Source organism: Astatotilapia calliptera, chromosome 7, assembly GCF_964374335.1.
Source record: "Astatotilapia calliptera chromosome 7, fAstCal68.1, whole genome shotgun sequence".
NCBI classification, from domain to species: domain Eukaryota; kingdom Metazoa; phylum Chordata; class Actinopteri; order Cichliformes; family Cichlidae; genus Astatotilapia; species Astatotilapia calliptera.
In genome coordinates this window covers 65,344,137-65,360,816 of record NC_137428.1, presented here as the reverse complement: position 1 = coordinate 65,360,816, position 16,680 = coordinate 65,344,137, and the positions used below count along the sequence as shown (strand labels likewise).

Genomic DNA, 16,680 nt, shown 5'->3' with positions numbered 1-16,680 from the left:
TGTCTGCTGTGGATGATTTCTCTAAACTGTCTTACAAATTTGAATTTAATTTTCTCTGTTGCACTGCACAGTATTAACAAATCAGAGGCCAATTTTAGTAAGATACTCAATAAACAAGACACACGGTTCAGGAAAGCCTTTTTCTGCTTTAATACAAAGAAATTAAGATTTTAAATTCAGAAAATACAAGATTGGTCTGTTCTTTTGTTTTTTTTCCTCATGTCTTTTTTCCGTTTGCTATGAAATGCTGCTGTCCACCACTGTTCAATCAGCTTAAAATGAAATGCATCCTTTTGGTTGTGTTTGAGTCGAAATTCAGGGGATGATAATGATCTCTAGGTTTATTTAATTTTTTAATGGTGGGGCTTAGATTCAGGCCTTTCCTCATGTGACATTTTAATATTTTTTAGTTTGATGCAAGTGCCCAGTGTCATGTGACACCCTGTCCAGCAGATCCCGAAAACTCCTGTCGCATCCACATATTGCATCCATGCTTACCTCATAAAAACGAGGTACAAGTCAGGGCAAAATTTCTTCCAAAATAAATGTCATATATATATATGTATATATATATATATATATATACACACACACACATACATATATGTAGCAATCATATATACACATTCGTACATACATATACTAATTTATGTGATGCAAAGAAAGAAAATGTACACATTTCTTACAAAATTGTAACAAAGACTGGAAAGAGTTCTGTTTGCTCTGGAGCAAAGTCGTGTAGATGTTCAGCCTCTGAGGACTTCTCCATCAAAGTAGTCTCCTACATTTGTGTCCATGTTTGGGCAGCACAGACATCACAGAGAGACGAAGAAACTGTATGTGACAGAAAGGGTTTGGTGACGCAAAAACAGGGTGGAAGGATGAATGTAAATTGAAAGGAGGGAGGCTAAAAAGGTGAAACGTATAGATGTGGGAGAATTGCATGAGCTCCCTGACTCAAAACATCAACAACAAAAGAAAAGCAAATAACAATAGAAAAGAGGGGGAGAAATTATCAGGGGGTGTTCACATAAAAAAAGGACAAACAAATTTTGTGTTCTTTTATTACTAAATATAGTGCAACAATAAACATTGCATTTCTTTCACCCTTTAACTTGCTTCCTAGGATGTCAACGTTTCTTTTCCCCGTCTTTAATTCAGTTAACACTTGGTATAAATACAAAGAATAACCTTTGTTCTGTCACTGCCCTGTGCCACAAGGTCAGTCCTCCTTTCAGAGAAAAAACAGGCTTCAGATTCAGAGACGTAAACATAACACAGACCCTGCTCAAAACAAGAGAGGAGGAAAAAAAAACAAAAAAAACAAAAAAACAAAAACAGGAGGAACATGAAGAATAAAAACAAAACATTCGTTGGTGTTTTGGGGCAGCTTGTAAATTTGAAAATGCAGGGCAGTTTTAATGGTGGTGATGACCCCTAGAGTCAAAGAGCCAAATCCTCGAGGAATAAAAAAAACCAAGCTGTGTGGACCTCCTCGTCCCTCCTGGACAACGGTGTCGTGTACAGGAACAGCTGCGGCCTTTGGACTGGTTGGGCCTTAGAAGGCCTGCTGGGCTGGGTTGTAGTTGAATGTTGTTGGCACGTGAGGCCTCTCTTCCAGCTTGTCGTACTCCAGATGAAATTCCTTAGAGAAACAGATAGTTTTAAGATAATAGCTCTAATCCTCAAAACTAAAAATAATAAAACTTGATAATATCAACTCTTACCTTGGCTACTTTCCTCCAGTTAAGACAATCAAAAAAGTAGTAGGTACCCCTCTCATAGGTGTTAGTCTTCAGTGTAGGCTCCATGCCAGGTGCCCTAGTTATCCAAACCCGTTCCTCTTTGTGGTACCTCCAGTCCCGGTTAAAGCTGGAGAGTGAAGAACACATTAATAAGTATTACAATAAATAAATAAATAAAACGCTGCCACACTTCCAGCTATTTCTACAAAAACTAAAAATGATTATGTTCATACAAAAGAAGAAAAATTATTCCATAAACAAACAATATTGTACCTTGTTAAGTGTTAATCTAAGAGTACACAGCAGAATCGATCATCATTTTAAAGCTTTACAAGCGTTTTTTCCAAAGGTTTGTTTATAAGAGATGTACTTGTGTAGTTCGACTTTAAAACCCTGACTTGGCCGTTTCGAGCACTGCCATGTAGGGCTGGGCCATATTATACCGTTCACGGTAATACCGGTATAATGTTAGGCAAGGATAGGAAAATGAAATATCGCGATAGAATGGGAGCAAAACGCGCATGCGCAGTGCCTTTGTTTTCATACGTACATGGCCGATTGTTGAGTGTAACAGATGAACCAGAATTGGTTTGTAAAAATGGTGCAACTTCCGTGATGTGGAACTGGTTTGGTGTTTGTCCGTCAGATACACGACAAAGCACATTTTTTTTTGCAGCACATGGCCTGCATTTGTATAGCGCTTTTCTAGTCCATAGGACACACTGGTGATAGCAAGCTACATTGTAGCCACAGCTGCCCTGGGGCGCACTGACAGAGGCGAGGCTGCCGGACACTGGCGCCACCGGGCCCTCTGACCACCACCAGTAGGCAAACACGGGGTTAGTATCTTGCCCAAGGATATTTGGCATGCAGGGATCGAACCACCGACCTTCTGATTAGTGGCTGACCTGCTCTGCCACCTGAGCTACAGCCACCCAACATGCAAGCGGCCGTTGTTATTGTCGTATTTGTCGGACTAAGATGCTCTTAAATCTGGGAGTAATCTGGGTCCTAAACTCCGTATCTTCAGGTCAAACAACACTGCAGCATCACTTAGAGTTAAAAACTGTCTAAATTCTTTCATCTTTAATAAAACGATCAGCATTGCTGCTTTACCAGGTGTAACTATGAAGTTTAACTTCCAGGCATCCATGAAAACTAAAGTTATTACATTTAACGGAGTTAGACGTTAGCAGGAAGCTAGCGGAAGTTAGCTCGCTAGTTACCTAAGCATGATATAGCATGTTCTGACTGAGAGATTTCTGAAAAAAATCAAACGTACAGTTCTGCTATCACTTCCAACATAAATGAAGACAGGAAACTAAACAGCAGTGACGTTTGTAGGGTTACTGAAGTTGGGCTAGCTGGTATATAATGATGTGCTACGTGGTCGCTAGCGACACAGCTATGTTAGCATAACATAAACAGTGAAGCTGGAGGACGAACACTAACACTTTTCCACTTATAAAAGTTAACGTGAAGGTTCTTCATGGTTAGAGACAAATGCAATCGCATGGCAGGATGCTGTAAACGGACCAAACTTCAGTCAGGAGAACAACTGAGATAATCCATCCACAATATGAGGTTAGTCATTAATATACTGCAACAACATGGGAATAGAGCAGCTGCCAGAGAATTCAACATTAATGAATCAATGGTACAGAAGTGGAGGAAGCAAGAAGAATGAGTTTAATAAAGTTTGATTTATCTGACTGCTTTGTTTCGCTTAATGTGCCTTATAATCCCGTGCACCTTATGGTCCGAAAAATACGTACTGCACACTGCAGTTTAATGTTGCAAAGCACCTCTTTTTAACTTCAGTGGATATTATACATGGTTATGCTCAGGATATGTCAGCCCATTTCTACTGGAAATGCCTTTTGGTTAAACTTTCAGCAAGGAATTTGCATTTGCACTGTTACATTTTTATAAAGCTTTAATGTACATAAAAACCAGCTTCTTGTTTAAGTGAAAATAAATGGAAGGTTGTCTTTTTGCGCTAGTAATGTTGTGGAGTTGTATTTTGTCTCGCATCAATTATATCGTCGGTTATATCGTTATCGCAAATTTTCAAATATATATCGTGATAAATATTTTTGGCCATATCGCCCTGCTCTACTGCCATGTAGTGTTTTTGAAATCTGGTCACAACTGAGGGGTGGAAATAACAGAACCTGTTGTGTCATCTATTCAACTCCAAATAGGACAAAAAACAGAAACTGAGATAAACAGATTACCTCAAGTGATGAGTATGGTTCATTTTCCCCCCCCATGGACTTCTACACAAGAAGAAGTCATTAAGAATGAATGCAGATTTGAAAACACTTCTGCATACCCTTTACTTTTTAGATCAGCAAGCTATGTTCATCGTTAATAAGTAGTCTAGGCTTTTTCTTAATGTGCGTTGGTTCAACCCTCCTGGCTTCCGCTCTCAGTTGTGTCTTCCGAGGCCTTTGGACTGAACGGGCCTTAGAAGGCCTACTGAGCTGGGTTGTAGATGAATGTTGCTGAACTTGTGTGTCAGGAAAAAGTCAATTATATTTGCATCTGCTGAGAGAATCCCTGTGGTTTAGAATTTAGATTCAGTTTTATATAATGTTCTAGCTTGTTTTTCTGTTTACGGATTGCTTAATTTCCTCTTCACAAAACTGTCTCATCTGCTCGCCAGTGAAACGTTTTTAATACGAAGCAGCAACTGCAAAGACTGTCGACTTTACACGACTCCTTTAAACTTCTTTGCTAAGTAAGGTGATCATCTCCTGGACAGACAAACACCTTTGTGCCCGTTTCTAGCAAAAAGTCAGTACTCACAGCTCCACTGCTGCCAGAAGCTGTAGCAGATCTCCTCCATTCATGTAGTACAGGTAGAACAACAGGTCTTCACCGTATCGAGACAGTTTGATGGCAGCCAACTAGAGTCAAGACAAGACAGTATAGATTAATTTTATTTTACTACATTAATCTTTGAACCGCTTACATTGAGCTCAAGTTCATGGTTACCTTGTCCCTTATGTGGATATTTGTTAAATACTCCGATGGAACATGGAAGTCTAAAAATGCAGATACAGATATAGGTTAGCAGCACACACAAGAGTGTCTAAAGCAGTGTGTAACTGTTTTAATTCACTGTGGCTTTGAAAATTTATGCTACCGATATGCCAAAAATGTGGTCTCCAGGTCGGATAAAAAAAGCAAAAACCAGGAGGCCTGCCAGAATCTAAATCTTATTAATTAACTCTGTCAACAGCCAACTACTTGTAATAAAATAGTTGAAGGTTTTTTTAGCTGCACTAATTTTAAAGGGCCACATGTATGTCTGTACTTTAATTTCCACAACAACAGTTTTTGTTAAAAAAGAAAAAAAAAAACATGACTAAAAATGTAAATATTTTACAAAAATACTAAGATTGCATTGCATCCTTTCTCTGCTCCTCCTCAGCACTAATGCAAATGTCTTGACACCTGCTCTGACTCTGGTCTTGAAAGCTACTCAGGACTGTCATACATCAAATTAATGTCTTACCGATGTCTTGAGGTCGACAAGGTGCGGAAGCCCAAGGAGAGGCAAACTTGGGGTACAAGTTTCTGTCAAAGAGTTTAGTTGCAATCAGTTCTTGCTAGTATTAATATCAAAAGCAGACTGTTTGCTAAACGTTTTAGATAAAACAGGAAGAAATGTCAAAAACTCTGAAAATACCAACTTTTACCAACCTACTGATGCAGTCAGCAGGGGGCAAACTTAACTAATGGAGTCTCTTTCCTCTTATTTCTTTATTACCTCTGAGTAAGAATGAAATTTGATGTATATCAAAAATCATAGACCCTGAAACTTAAAAGACCAGCGTGTATGATTTAGTGCTCCTCCCGTGACTGTTACAAATGCAAAAGGTTCCTAATGTATAAAAATGACAGTGAAGGGACTCACCCCTTCTGCAGATAATAAAAAGCTAATTCTAAGGCAACAAAGACACTGCGCCTCTTGTATTCAGCCACTGATACATTAATGACAATACGATTACATCCATCCAAAGAAACGGTGGGGAACTAAATAGATTCATTCATTAAAAATAAAAGCAGACAGATGTAACATGCATTATTGGACTAAAAATTTTTATTGTTTCTTTGTGTGTGTGTTTTTTATAGGAAAAATCAGTATGTATTTGCAGGGTAATGAAATTTGTCTTACTCTGGTGAGTTTAAGTTGAGTCCCAGTGTTGTGAGGTCACTTCCTAACGCCAGATGGACCATCCCCGGATCAGTCTCTGCTGCCCGGATAAACGTCAGTAGGCCAATCATGCCAAATTGATCCGTCACCATTCCTGCGGGAATGTTCGTCACCCGACCTGCAGCAGCAAGACAACTCAAGATTAAAACAAACTGTAGAAACTGGACTCTGAGCTAGATTCAGTACTTAATGTCAAATCACCTCTGCATTAATAACTACACTTTGTGAACAAACCAACTAAATACCTCTTTGAACTCATGATCACAGGTAAATTAATGGAAAAGTGATTATGGCTGTGTTACAATGAACGTTATTTTGTTGGTTTCCTCACTGTAGCTTAGTTGATAATTATCTAACCCCAAATGCAGGTTAGCACGTCCAACTGCCTCACTCAAGGCAATTAAGAAGGGTTGTTTTGGTGGAATAGCAGCAATACGATTGGCAGTGAAGACTCACCATCAGGCAACACCTGAATCCCTTTCTTCTGGTTGTTGTTCTGTGCTGAGGCCGTCTTGTCTCCGGGAAACTTGGGCCCATCTGCATTGGATGTGCTCTTGTTTGTGGAGTTCAAGTTCTAAAGGGAAGGGGGAAAAAATCAATAGGCAGGAAAAATAATGCATGTATTTATTTCAATTCTTTTGATCTGTACCCTTCTCACAAAAAAAATAAAAAAGTTCTGCCAGTGTGCTGTGTGACTTACAGTTTTGCTGTCATCGTTGTTCAACGTGGGATCCTTATAGTTTGGCCCAGGCAGTGCAGGGAAGTCCTCATTGTGGATGGAGAAATCCTGTGTCTGCTCAGTTGATGGCTTTGTCACCATGCCAACTTGATGATGAAAGTGTAACAGCAAAGAAAAAAACAAAACAAACAAAATGGTACAATCAGCAATGATAGTCTGTCGTGTGCAGTGTAACAAAAGCTTAGCTAACATTATGAAGCTCATCTGATGGTTTTCAGCTGAAATCCATTTCCAATGTTGATGGAATGTGCTGTCAGTGATTCATGTGAGGAAAATAAGACACTTTCTACAGTCTAATGGCTTACCATAAGGCGCTCGTCCAGTCAGTGGGTTGAGAACTGGTGTAGGGTTTCCGGTCCCTTCTCTCCGACTCCTATCTGCTAATGCAGGGAAGTCTGACAAATCCAGTCCTGTTACATTTTCACTCCCATCTGTTACACAAGGACAATACAAACATGTGAATCCTTAAATACACTATTTTTGTAAATATGTAATAATGTAGCCTTATTGTAAAGTAGATTAAGGATGTAGCAGCTCTCCCCTTTTTTGATGTGTATTTATGTAACAGTTTAAAAAGAGTCAGATCAGTTTAATGAGATTTTTATTCAGACCTAATTTCCTGCAATTCATTTCAAGGATACACAGTTTATGTATGATGGGTAGCACTGTTTGCTGCTGTTAACTCTTGTAAGACCCTAACAGCAGCATTAATGGAAAGCTGTGATTTTGTGCAGGAAACAGTATTATTTATCAGGCTGTGGCTGTTTTTTATGCTTTAAACACACACAGACAGAGCAATGTTAGTCTAAAAGTAGCTGAAACCTAATGGTTACCTGATGGTTAGACAAAAGTGAACAACCAACCTGTGCCGTTGAAGATGTTGCTTGATAATGAGTTGTTCATGAAAGCTTGATTGCGGTTCATCCCAAATCCTGACATGCTGCACAGACAGAAAAAAATAAGAAAAAAGAAAGAAAAAGGATACAAACATTTCCTTAATTAGAAAAAGATGTTTTAGAAAGCAACTGTACACACAAAAGGACACACCGAAGGTAACCCATGCCAGCACTATGAAGCAAGATTTGAGCTCATCCAGGTAACTTCAAGGTTAACCCTGGCTTTTCATTATTACAAAGGTGGTACATCACCATGGTAACTTACATCCTAACCTGTTTCAGAGCATGTTACGTTCACAGTTAAAGATAAACAGGTACAAAACCAGTGCCTACTCATCAATCAGTTTTCTGCAAAATGTCACTGTTCCTTGGATTTCAGTGCATGGATAAAGTTGTGTAGTTCACTGTGTTGGATTAGAAACAGATTCTTAGACATAAGTTTATTTTTCCTGTTGGGTGCAAACCATTTTATTGTTCTAAATTTACAAACGGGGCGCCTATTTTTACTTATTTGTTTTGAACTTTTTTTGTTTCTTTTTTTAAAATCTCAGACCGGGATAAAGCTGAAAGATTAAAAAAAAAAAAAACATCTTGTGTACATCGAAACTTTAATGTAAAGTAAATATTCACTGTATTAGTTTCTCCTGTTCTTGATTGAGCTGTGATAGCTGTGAGGTGCCTGTTAACTTCAGCAGCTTGCATTCTTACCCGCTTTCTTTCAGGCTGTAATAGGCTAAACTTTATTAATACAGTAGGACTCTGGGAGTCTCCCTGATCAAACACTTAAAGCGCACATACATTCATATGGCGCTTTTAATACTACGCTACTATTTAATAAAAATTTAAAAAAACTCTCTCTCACACACACACACACCACACACACAGGTTTGGGTTCAGCATGTATTATTTTCTTCAGATTTTTCCTCATATTACAGTTTTGTCATTTTCTGCAAAATCAGCTGCTCTGCTGCCAACAGACTTATCCACATTTCAGATTGGTCAAAAGCTGTAAACAGCACCTCTTTCATGCTGGTAGCTAGATTGAGAAACCCTGGGTTGCCTTGTTAAGTTGATAATCAGCTTCTTGTGACTGCTTGGCTCAATCACCAGTTTTAAGATAACTGAACCCAGATAGCAGAAAGACATCCTGTGTATGTTGAATTTGCATCATAGTACAGGGCCATGTTCCTTTGAAACACTGGTGGATATGTGCAATAAATACTAAATCCATCTACCTGTTTATGGTAAAGGGCTGGCGTGCTGGCTGCTGTTTGGGCATACAGATGATACTGGGTGAGCTACGGTTGGGGCTTCCCAGCCCCGAGCTGCCCATGCTGTTGGTCCTGCCGCTTATCCCAATGCCTTGACCGACCTGAGAGTGATTCAGCACGTTCCTCGAATTCATCGGTAACGTCCCCCTGTTAAAACATCATCATCCAATTTAGTGAATTCAAAGTTTTCTTAAACAGCACGATTAATCAGTCAAGTTCACACTCACCTGCTTGGTGATGGTGGGGTATGGAGAGACATGGTGGGGACTCCTGTTGTGGGGGTGATATGACTTGGTAGCTGCGACCCTTGCGTTAGACTTCGGTTTAACTGAGGTGTGTTGTTTCCCATGCCTCTTACTGAGAAGCCGAGTGCACCTGCACAAAGACAAAAGAAAGCTTTTCAGTTATCTGTTCAAATAACACAATCAAACTAAGTAACTCTAGTTCAGAGGTAAAAAGCAGAATTGTCTTTACGATTTTAAGTCCATCACAAATGACAAAACTGATGTAACAGGCTGTAAGATAAAGGTCAGCACTCACTTTGTGGACCATATAAACTCGCACCGAGCTGCGACAGCTGACCCGATGACGATGGTGAGGGAGAGGACAGCATCTGGAGAAAAACATTCAAGGACAGAACAGAGTAAGATAAATGTGGAAAAAAAATCTCAACAGGTAAGAAAGGTGTACCAGCACACAAAACTCACATCTTTATCCGACCGATGTGGAAACATCGTCGGCTGGTTGTAGTACATGCTTTCATCGGTAAAGTCGTTATCGACAACGTCAACGAACTCTACAAATTTCTTTCTAGCACCAAACATGCCTTTTGTCACCTGAAGAGAGAGAAAGGAACATTAATTAAAATGTGCATGTGAAAGAAAGCAGACGCTCAAGAGTGAACTTTTTGAACTTATACTGTGGCTTAGATTTGAATTTTAATTCTCTTTAGATTTCTACTTGAACTAGATAAAATTCAGAGCCAGTAAGGTTCAACCTATATATATATATATATATATATATATATATATATATATATATATATATATATATATATATATATATATATATATATATATATATATATATATATATATTAGTTTCAGATGTAGCCATTCTTGTATTTTGCTTGTTTACATTATTGTATTTTGCACAACTCTGTTGCTTGTGAAGCTCGCACACAAGAATTTCACTCACATGTGCTGTACCAATGTACCTGCACATGTGATGTGACAATAAAAGTGATTTGATTTTGATTTGACCTATACAATATTTTCTGGTCAACTTCTACACTAGCCTAAAAATGTTATGGTTTCAAAATTGGACATTAAATTTTTTTTTAGTTTTAGTATTTATAGAATAATTCTTGCAGCATTCATTCAGGCAGTCAGCGTGGCAATTGCCTGATCTCTGCTCACAGTTGCAGCAGCAGGGTAAGAATTAGGAACAGGGGTACGCATTTTCTGCTAAAGACTCTCTCCGAAATGGTCCGTCGGCCAAATTGGTTTGGTCAAGATAATGCACAGACAAACATATGTCACCACTAGTACCCTGCACCTTATACTACTCTACTAAGTCTGTGATGGGGAGAAGAAATTAGCAAGGAGACATTGCAGGGATCAGAAGTGGATAATAAATTGGCATCAAGCAATCCAAACCACCCGTTAAGGTGTATTGTGTGTCCTAAAACCCCCTCAGCATTCCTCTGGGGTAAGGAAGGTGGAAGCAGGTTCAGAAGGGTAAGCAGGCAGGGGGTGAATCCCAGTTTTGGTTCCTCCTGGGTTTTGAATAGGAGTCAGCTCAAGGCATACTGGCTAATAGGTAAGGATTAGAGTTAAAGAAGCACATACGGGGAATTAAGATTAGAATTTAGCTCCTAGGGTTAGAGTCTTGTATCAGACTGCCAATTGCACCTTGTGTTGATGGCAACTTGACCTTGGAACACTACTGACTCATTACTCCTGTTTTGCTATACTTATTTGTATTTGGGATTTTATTTTATTTTTTACATGAGTACTTGTTGCATTTTTAATCCCTGTGACTACATTTTAAACTTAGAGCAAGGGTCAGGGAGCAAGTGAAAATAACAAATTTGCATAGATTATGTTTAGCAGAAGTACTTTCTCAGTTATAATGAGAGCACCTTGGAAACCAGAGAAATCTGTTCTAATCTGGTAAGACTACTGGGCTGAAATTTTTGTTATGCAGTACAACTTGTTAGGCTTCCTCAATCCAGAATGGTAGCTGAATAAAAATAACTATTTCTTCATTTCTGTGATTAAGCATTCTACATGTTTGATTTTGTACTGTTGTGAAATATGTCAATACCTTCCAGAAACTGTCTCTAACTAATAACTAATGTTATTCTTTTTTGTTAGTCTATGAGACGGTTTTTTTTAAACACATTTGAATAATTCTTGGAACTTTTTACTGTATTTGCTCCCATTTAAAGAACCTGATTCACTTTCATGGTAAAAGAAGCCAGTTCTCTTTAACAGATTCTCAGATATTCGAGTTCAAACACTGCTTTAGATATCAAATCAATGTGTGGGGGGAAAACACACACGTATATATCATCGACAAGCCTAAATCCACAGACGATCTGTGGTTAGTTGTCCAAGATGTTTAGAACAACCTACCAGCCGAGCTCCGTCAAAAACTGTGTGCAAGTATACCTAAAAGAATTGATGCTGTTTTGAAGGCAAAGGGTGGCCACACCAAATACTGATTTGATTTAGATTTCTCTTTTGTTCCTTCACTGCATTTTGTTGTTTGATTAAAATAAATGATTAACACTTGCATTTTTGAAAGCATTCTTTGTTTACAGCATCTTTCCTCACCTGCCTAAAACTTTTGCACAGTACTGTATATCTCAAGTACTTTATATTTAAAGTACTTCCTATGCGATTCTGAAATTCCACAGCAATCAGTCTATATGTTTAAACTTTGGACTACACTTTTTTAGGCAAATCAAAGACGGCTGAGCAGAAAATGTTGTTAAAAACCCCAATGATCTGAGACTGAATAGCCCATGTCTGAAACTAACAGCACCGCATTGTATTGTTTGTGCAACTGGAACTTTACTGCCGCCACACAGCGTTGATATTTCATAACCTTTGTATAAACAAAAAGATATCTTATATGACTGCAAGGCTAAGTTAAATGGAAGCATCTGGAAATGCAATATGTTATAATTTCTTTGTAATTCAATGGGCTACAACTGGCACCTTACGGTTCTTAAAATAAACTTTTGAATAGTTGCTTTCTCTACGAATTTAAAATGAAGATTGATTTATTTGACTTTTACAACAAAAAAAAACAAAAACTGCAGCCCTACGATACCTGTTAACTAAATGAGATGACAGCAGAACTGGTTGTTAAGTTCCATCCCGTTAAACTTTACTATTGATGTGTTTAACAGCAACAAAGCTAACAGGCTAGCCAACACTAGTTTAGGTAGCTAACATTAGCAGGCTAGGTGCTTGTCACTTTGAGTTAGCTTAGCTAGCTTAACGTCAGCTTGCTAACTGGCTACTCTAAAAACAACCAAAGTAACAGAGCGTTTAAACTGAGAAATACACAGTGGTTTAGCTACCAGTAACACTGGCCCTCTTTGCCTCCGTTTATCCACTGTCAGCTGTGTGTTTTCACGGCTCAGTTTATGCTCCGATTGCAGGCAGTGGCAGTAGGAGCAGATAGACCAATAGCGACAATCTGCGGATGCTAAAGGCTAACGACGTGCTACGTATTTAAACGAAAGAAAGCAAGGGAGGTAAAAAGCTCCAGCTGACGGAGTTTAATTTACATAGGGCAATTTTAACATAAGAACAAAAATAAGTAAAATAATCTCACCGCATCAATTTCCCTTCGCTTCGTTAGATCCAAGATGGCTGTGAGTATTCTCAATCGAAAGAGGTCTAGCCTTTACCCCCTGACCTTACAACCTGCTGATCACTTCCGTACACAAAAACGAACACATCTGATAGTTTCCCTAACAGGGTGCTGGGAGAAGAACCAACAGATATCCAGAAAAGCACTTCACGGAGGGGGAAAGAAAAAAAGAAGATTTTGCAGTCATTTAAAGCAAATATGACACTGTCGAGTTTTTGTCTCCCTCGTGTGAACATCAGGTGTCTCACTCCAGTAAAATAAATGTGTGGATTTACATACTGCAGAGGATGTGATTGTCAGCAATAAAAGTTTGGTTACCAACCACATTTGACACATATCTCATAGAGTATCCCAAATCTCACAGGTTTCTGTGCAAAAACATGAACTTTGCATGTTGACAAGGGCCTTATGTCACAACTGGGTTTTTGGTTGTTTTTTACTTAACGTTTTTTGTTTGTTTGTTTTTACTCTACATTTAATCAAATTAGCACACAACAAACTGGGGGCTATATCTGTTCATATCTTACATAAAATGAGTAGTTGAGAAAAGCCTGGTAGTCAGAGGTATTTTAAAGTGGACCTGCAGGAGCTAACACTGTTCACAGTGGCATGAATTACTCAGTGAGGTTGGAAAACAGCAGCTTCACATGAATTTAATATGGCCCGGAAACTTAAAACCACATTGTATGGACTTCCTCAGCAGATGGCGTCTTAAGGCTGTTATAATGATCCTTTATCAGTTAGTTTGCCAAACACTTAAAGTGTTTGGCAAACCATCAATCATCATTATTTATCTGCTGAGGAAAAGAACTGGACATAGCTGAAAGCTTTGGGAACAACAAGTAAGCCTAGTGTAAGGGGGGGAAATAAATGGGTTTTACAGTAGAAAAGGCAGGTATAAAATTAATGATGTTTCCATTCCAGTTACTTCACCCTGGAACCATATATTATATCTGTGCTTCCCTTCCTGTGAGATATCCAGATTTTTAATATGAACAGGATCTTTTATGACAGTCACACTATTGTGCTCTGGCAGTAAGTGGCTGCGGGAAAGTGATAAAAACAGTGTGTCAGTGAGTGAAAGCAGATGAGGGTCAACTATTGCCCCCTCAGATAAGGACAATGAAATCCCTTCCTAATTTTATCTAGTTGGAAAATAGCCCCAATGAAGATATGTCAGATAGCATGGACACTTCACACCTCTTGTAAGATATCCAGCTTACTTACAGGATATTCATCTTTGAGTATAAGCTTGCATGAAGATTGTTTGGATTTGGAGGATTTGACTTGCTATGTGTTCATTCTAAATGAACCCATTTCCAAGACTATACAATGTGGCATTGGCAAAACACAGATCTACAGAGATTTTCCATAACTGAAAACATAGTATACTCTAATCAAAGTAATCTGATATCCCTGCAAACACTGGCAAATTGCTAAGAACATTTCACCTGTTGAGCCCAGTGGCTTCCACCCAAGACTGCCTCTGGGATGATTACAGCAGAATGCAAATGACCTTTGTTGCTCTTTCATCACAAAGCACTTATTCTGCTTATCCATGTCACCCTGCCCCTCCCTGTTTCTCTCTCTCCCACCTCTGTCATCTCAGAGAAGAAGAGGGGAAAGTCATTAGGCACAAATGGGGAGGAGAGAGCTAGTGGTTGCTATAGCCATGAGAGTCTGGCAGAGCTTGGAGCCACAGAGAGATAGTGAGAGGACTGCACTGGGAAATATCTGCCCAGGGAATACAATAAGTTTTCAGCTCATTAAGTTGGATAAACAAATGGCTTACTGTAGGAGATACTGGGAGTCATACTGGATATCATCAGCAAGACATTAGAAAGAAGGTATTTTGAATTTTTTGTATGAACATCTTAACACTTACAATGTTTTTCTGTTTAATTTTATTATATATTACCTTGACACAATACCCCCTTTATTACATTAAAGGATGCACTTCATAATATAACTGATGTGTCATCCTCCTTCCTAAGCTGTTGTATGATTTCACTGTTTCTTTTTTCTTGATTATCAAGATGAATAAACGCAGAGGGGAAGTGGAGGAGTGTTAATGGAACACCATGAAATTCACTTGAAGATAAAGGAGATGGATGTCGAGTAACAGTCTTGTGGCAGAAACAGTAAGAAAAATGGGCAATGCCATGAGAAGTATTCTCGCCTTCATTCCTTCTGAACGCTGCCAGCGCTTCTTAGTTGGGGACCTGAAGGAGATGCCACTAGATCGGACCCTGGACCTGAGTAGCCGACAGCTGCGAAAGCTGCCTGTTGCTGCCTGTCTCTTCAATGAGTTGGTGAAGCTTTACCTGAGTGACAACAACCTCAGCAGCTTACCGGCTGAAGTGCAGAGCCTGAGAAAGCTGCAGCTTCTGGCCCTCGATTTTAACTGCTTTGAGGAGCTCCCACTAGCCATATGCAGGTTGCCCCAGCTTAGTATTCTTTACTTGGGTAATAACAGGCTTTATCACCTCCCCGTAGAGCTGAGAGAGCTTAGGGAACTTAGCACTCTGTGGCTGGAGACTAATTGCTTCACTGTTTTCCCTAAGGTTGTTTGTGAGCTCTCAAATCTAAAGACCCTGCACCTCGGATATAACCAGATACGGAGTTTACCCAAAGAATTTGGACGGCTGCACGAGCTGCGAAGTATTTGGCTTGCTGGGAACCAACTGCCAGATTTCCCACCAGTGTTACTTGAAATGCACTCTCTGGCTGTTGTTGATGTAGATCGGAACAGAATACGTCATTTTCCTAGCCTTTCTCACATGCAGGGGTTAAAACTTGTGATCTATGACCACAACCCCTGTGTTAATGCCCCAGCAGTGGCTGAGGGAGTCAGAAGGGTTGGGCGATGGGCTGATAGCTCAGATGACGAGCAGGAAGATGATGCTTCAAAAGCAGCAAGTGAGACTACAGCTGAGGTTGTCGAAGTCCATCCTGAAGAGCAACAGAACATTCAAGGTTAAGGACCAAAGTGACCTTCAGCTGTGGGGAGCTGGGATTGACTGGCCAGGCTCGAGTGGCGTCCTGGAGCACTTAAAGCAGAGTGGCATGACAAATACCGTCAGGGTGATGGTATTTGGTCCATATATGGTAAAGCCAATCATTTAAAAGGGAAAGCTCACCTCTGAAATCAAATCTACACACACACACCCTCAACTGGCCTGCTGTGCTACTTGTCTATCAGATTGTTTGGTGAGAGTTGGCCAGTTTTAGATATACTAGTTATGTTTGCATTTACATATCTTAGGATTATGACTTTATTTTGGATTGAACTGTCCTTATAAAGGCCATAAAGTAATGAAATCCAAAATGCATAGTCTGTAAAATGGGATATTTGAATCACGACATAAAAGCAACATTTAAAAAAACAAAATAAAAAGACTGCATGCCTTGAAATTATTCATTTCAATACTTTTTAATTGATCTTTTCCCTCTGGAATGTTGCATGTATTATATTGTTTGTGTATTGCCAAGTTCACATAGTATGTTTGCAAGGCAATGTGTCAAAACAGGCATTAACATTATTCTAGTAAATCAGCCATGCAGCTGTTGCTGTCCAGTGATCTGAGAATTAGTTTCTACTTTTATACTTTTATAGTCAGTATAATTCACAGTTTGTGACTTCTGATTTTACAATGCAAAGCATTAGAAAACATTTTGTTCCAGCAGTGCAAGATAGTATCTGCACCTGCTGAGGATTTTAATACCAGAGATGGATGGTTTAAGTCAATTAGTGCACTCTGTATCCAGACCAATGCATAATTCATCGACTAGATTGGAGCTGTGGCTTTGAATAAAGACTGCTAATGGGCCATAATGTCGTTGCTGTAAGGTTCTGGTTTGAAACAGATCATACATGCAATTTTGCAATTCCCCTGTGTACCAGGAAAATGTT

The 16,680-nt window shown here is 39.2% G+C and overlaps 2 protein-coding genes across 3 annotated transcripts; one reads left to right on the top strand and one right to left on the bottom strand.

Moving 5' to 3' along the window:
* Window positions 1–126: 126 nt before the first annotated feature.
* On the bottom strand, window positions 127–12,862 carry cnot2 (CCR4-NOT transcription complex, subunit 2). 2 transcript variants are annotated; one of them, XM_026176543.2, is made up of 15 exons: window positions 12,729–12,862; window positions 9,584–9,712; window positions 9,417–9,489; window positions 9,104–9,251; window positions 8,841–9,023; window positions 7,573–7,649; window positions 7,015–7,140; window positions 6,671–6,795; window positions 6,427–6,544; window positions 5,932–6,088; window positions 5,269–5,330; window positions 4,746–4,795; window positions 4,557–4,657; window positions 1,728–1,872; window positions 127–1,645 (listed from the first exon to the last, which is right to left on the bottom strand). In XM_026176543.2, exons 2-15 carry the CDS (start codon window positions 9,698–9,700, stop codon window positions 1,559–1,561), a joined length of 1,569 nt encoding a protein of 522 aa, XP_026032328.1. In that variant the 5' UTR covers window positions 9,701–9,712; window positions 12,729–12,862; the 3' UTR covers window positions 127–1,558. The 2 variants fall into 2 exon arrangements, with proteins under 2 accessions (XP_026032328.1, XP_080161031.1); XM_080304905.1 differs by lacking the exon at window positions 12,729–12,862 and adding an exon at window positions 12,472–12,589.
* A 1,613-nt stretch (window positions 12,863–14,475) lies between these two features.
* On the top strand, window positions 14,476–15,895 carry lrrc10 (leucine rich repeat containing 10). Its single transcript, XM_026176546.2, has 2 exons — window positions 14,476–14,614; window positions 14,804–15,895. Exon 2 carries the CDS (start codon window positions 14,879–14,881, stop codon window positions 15,746–15,748), a length of 870 nt encoding a protein of 289 aa, XP_026032331.1. The 5' UTR covers window positions 14,476–14,614; window positions 14,804–14,878; the 3' UTR covers window positions 15,749–15,895.
* Window positions 15,896–16,680: the final 785 nt, after the last annotated feature.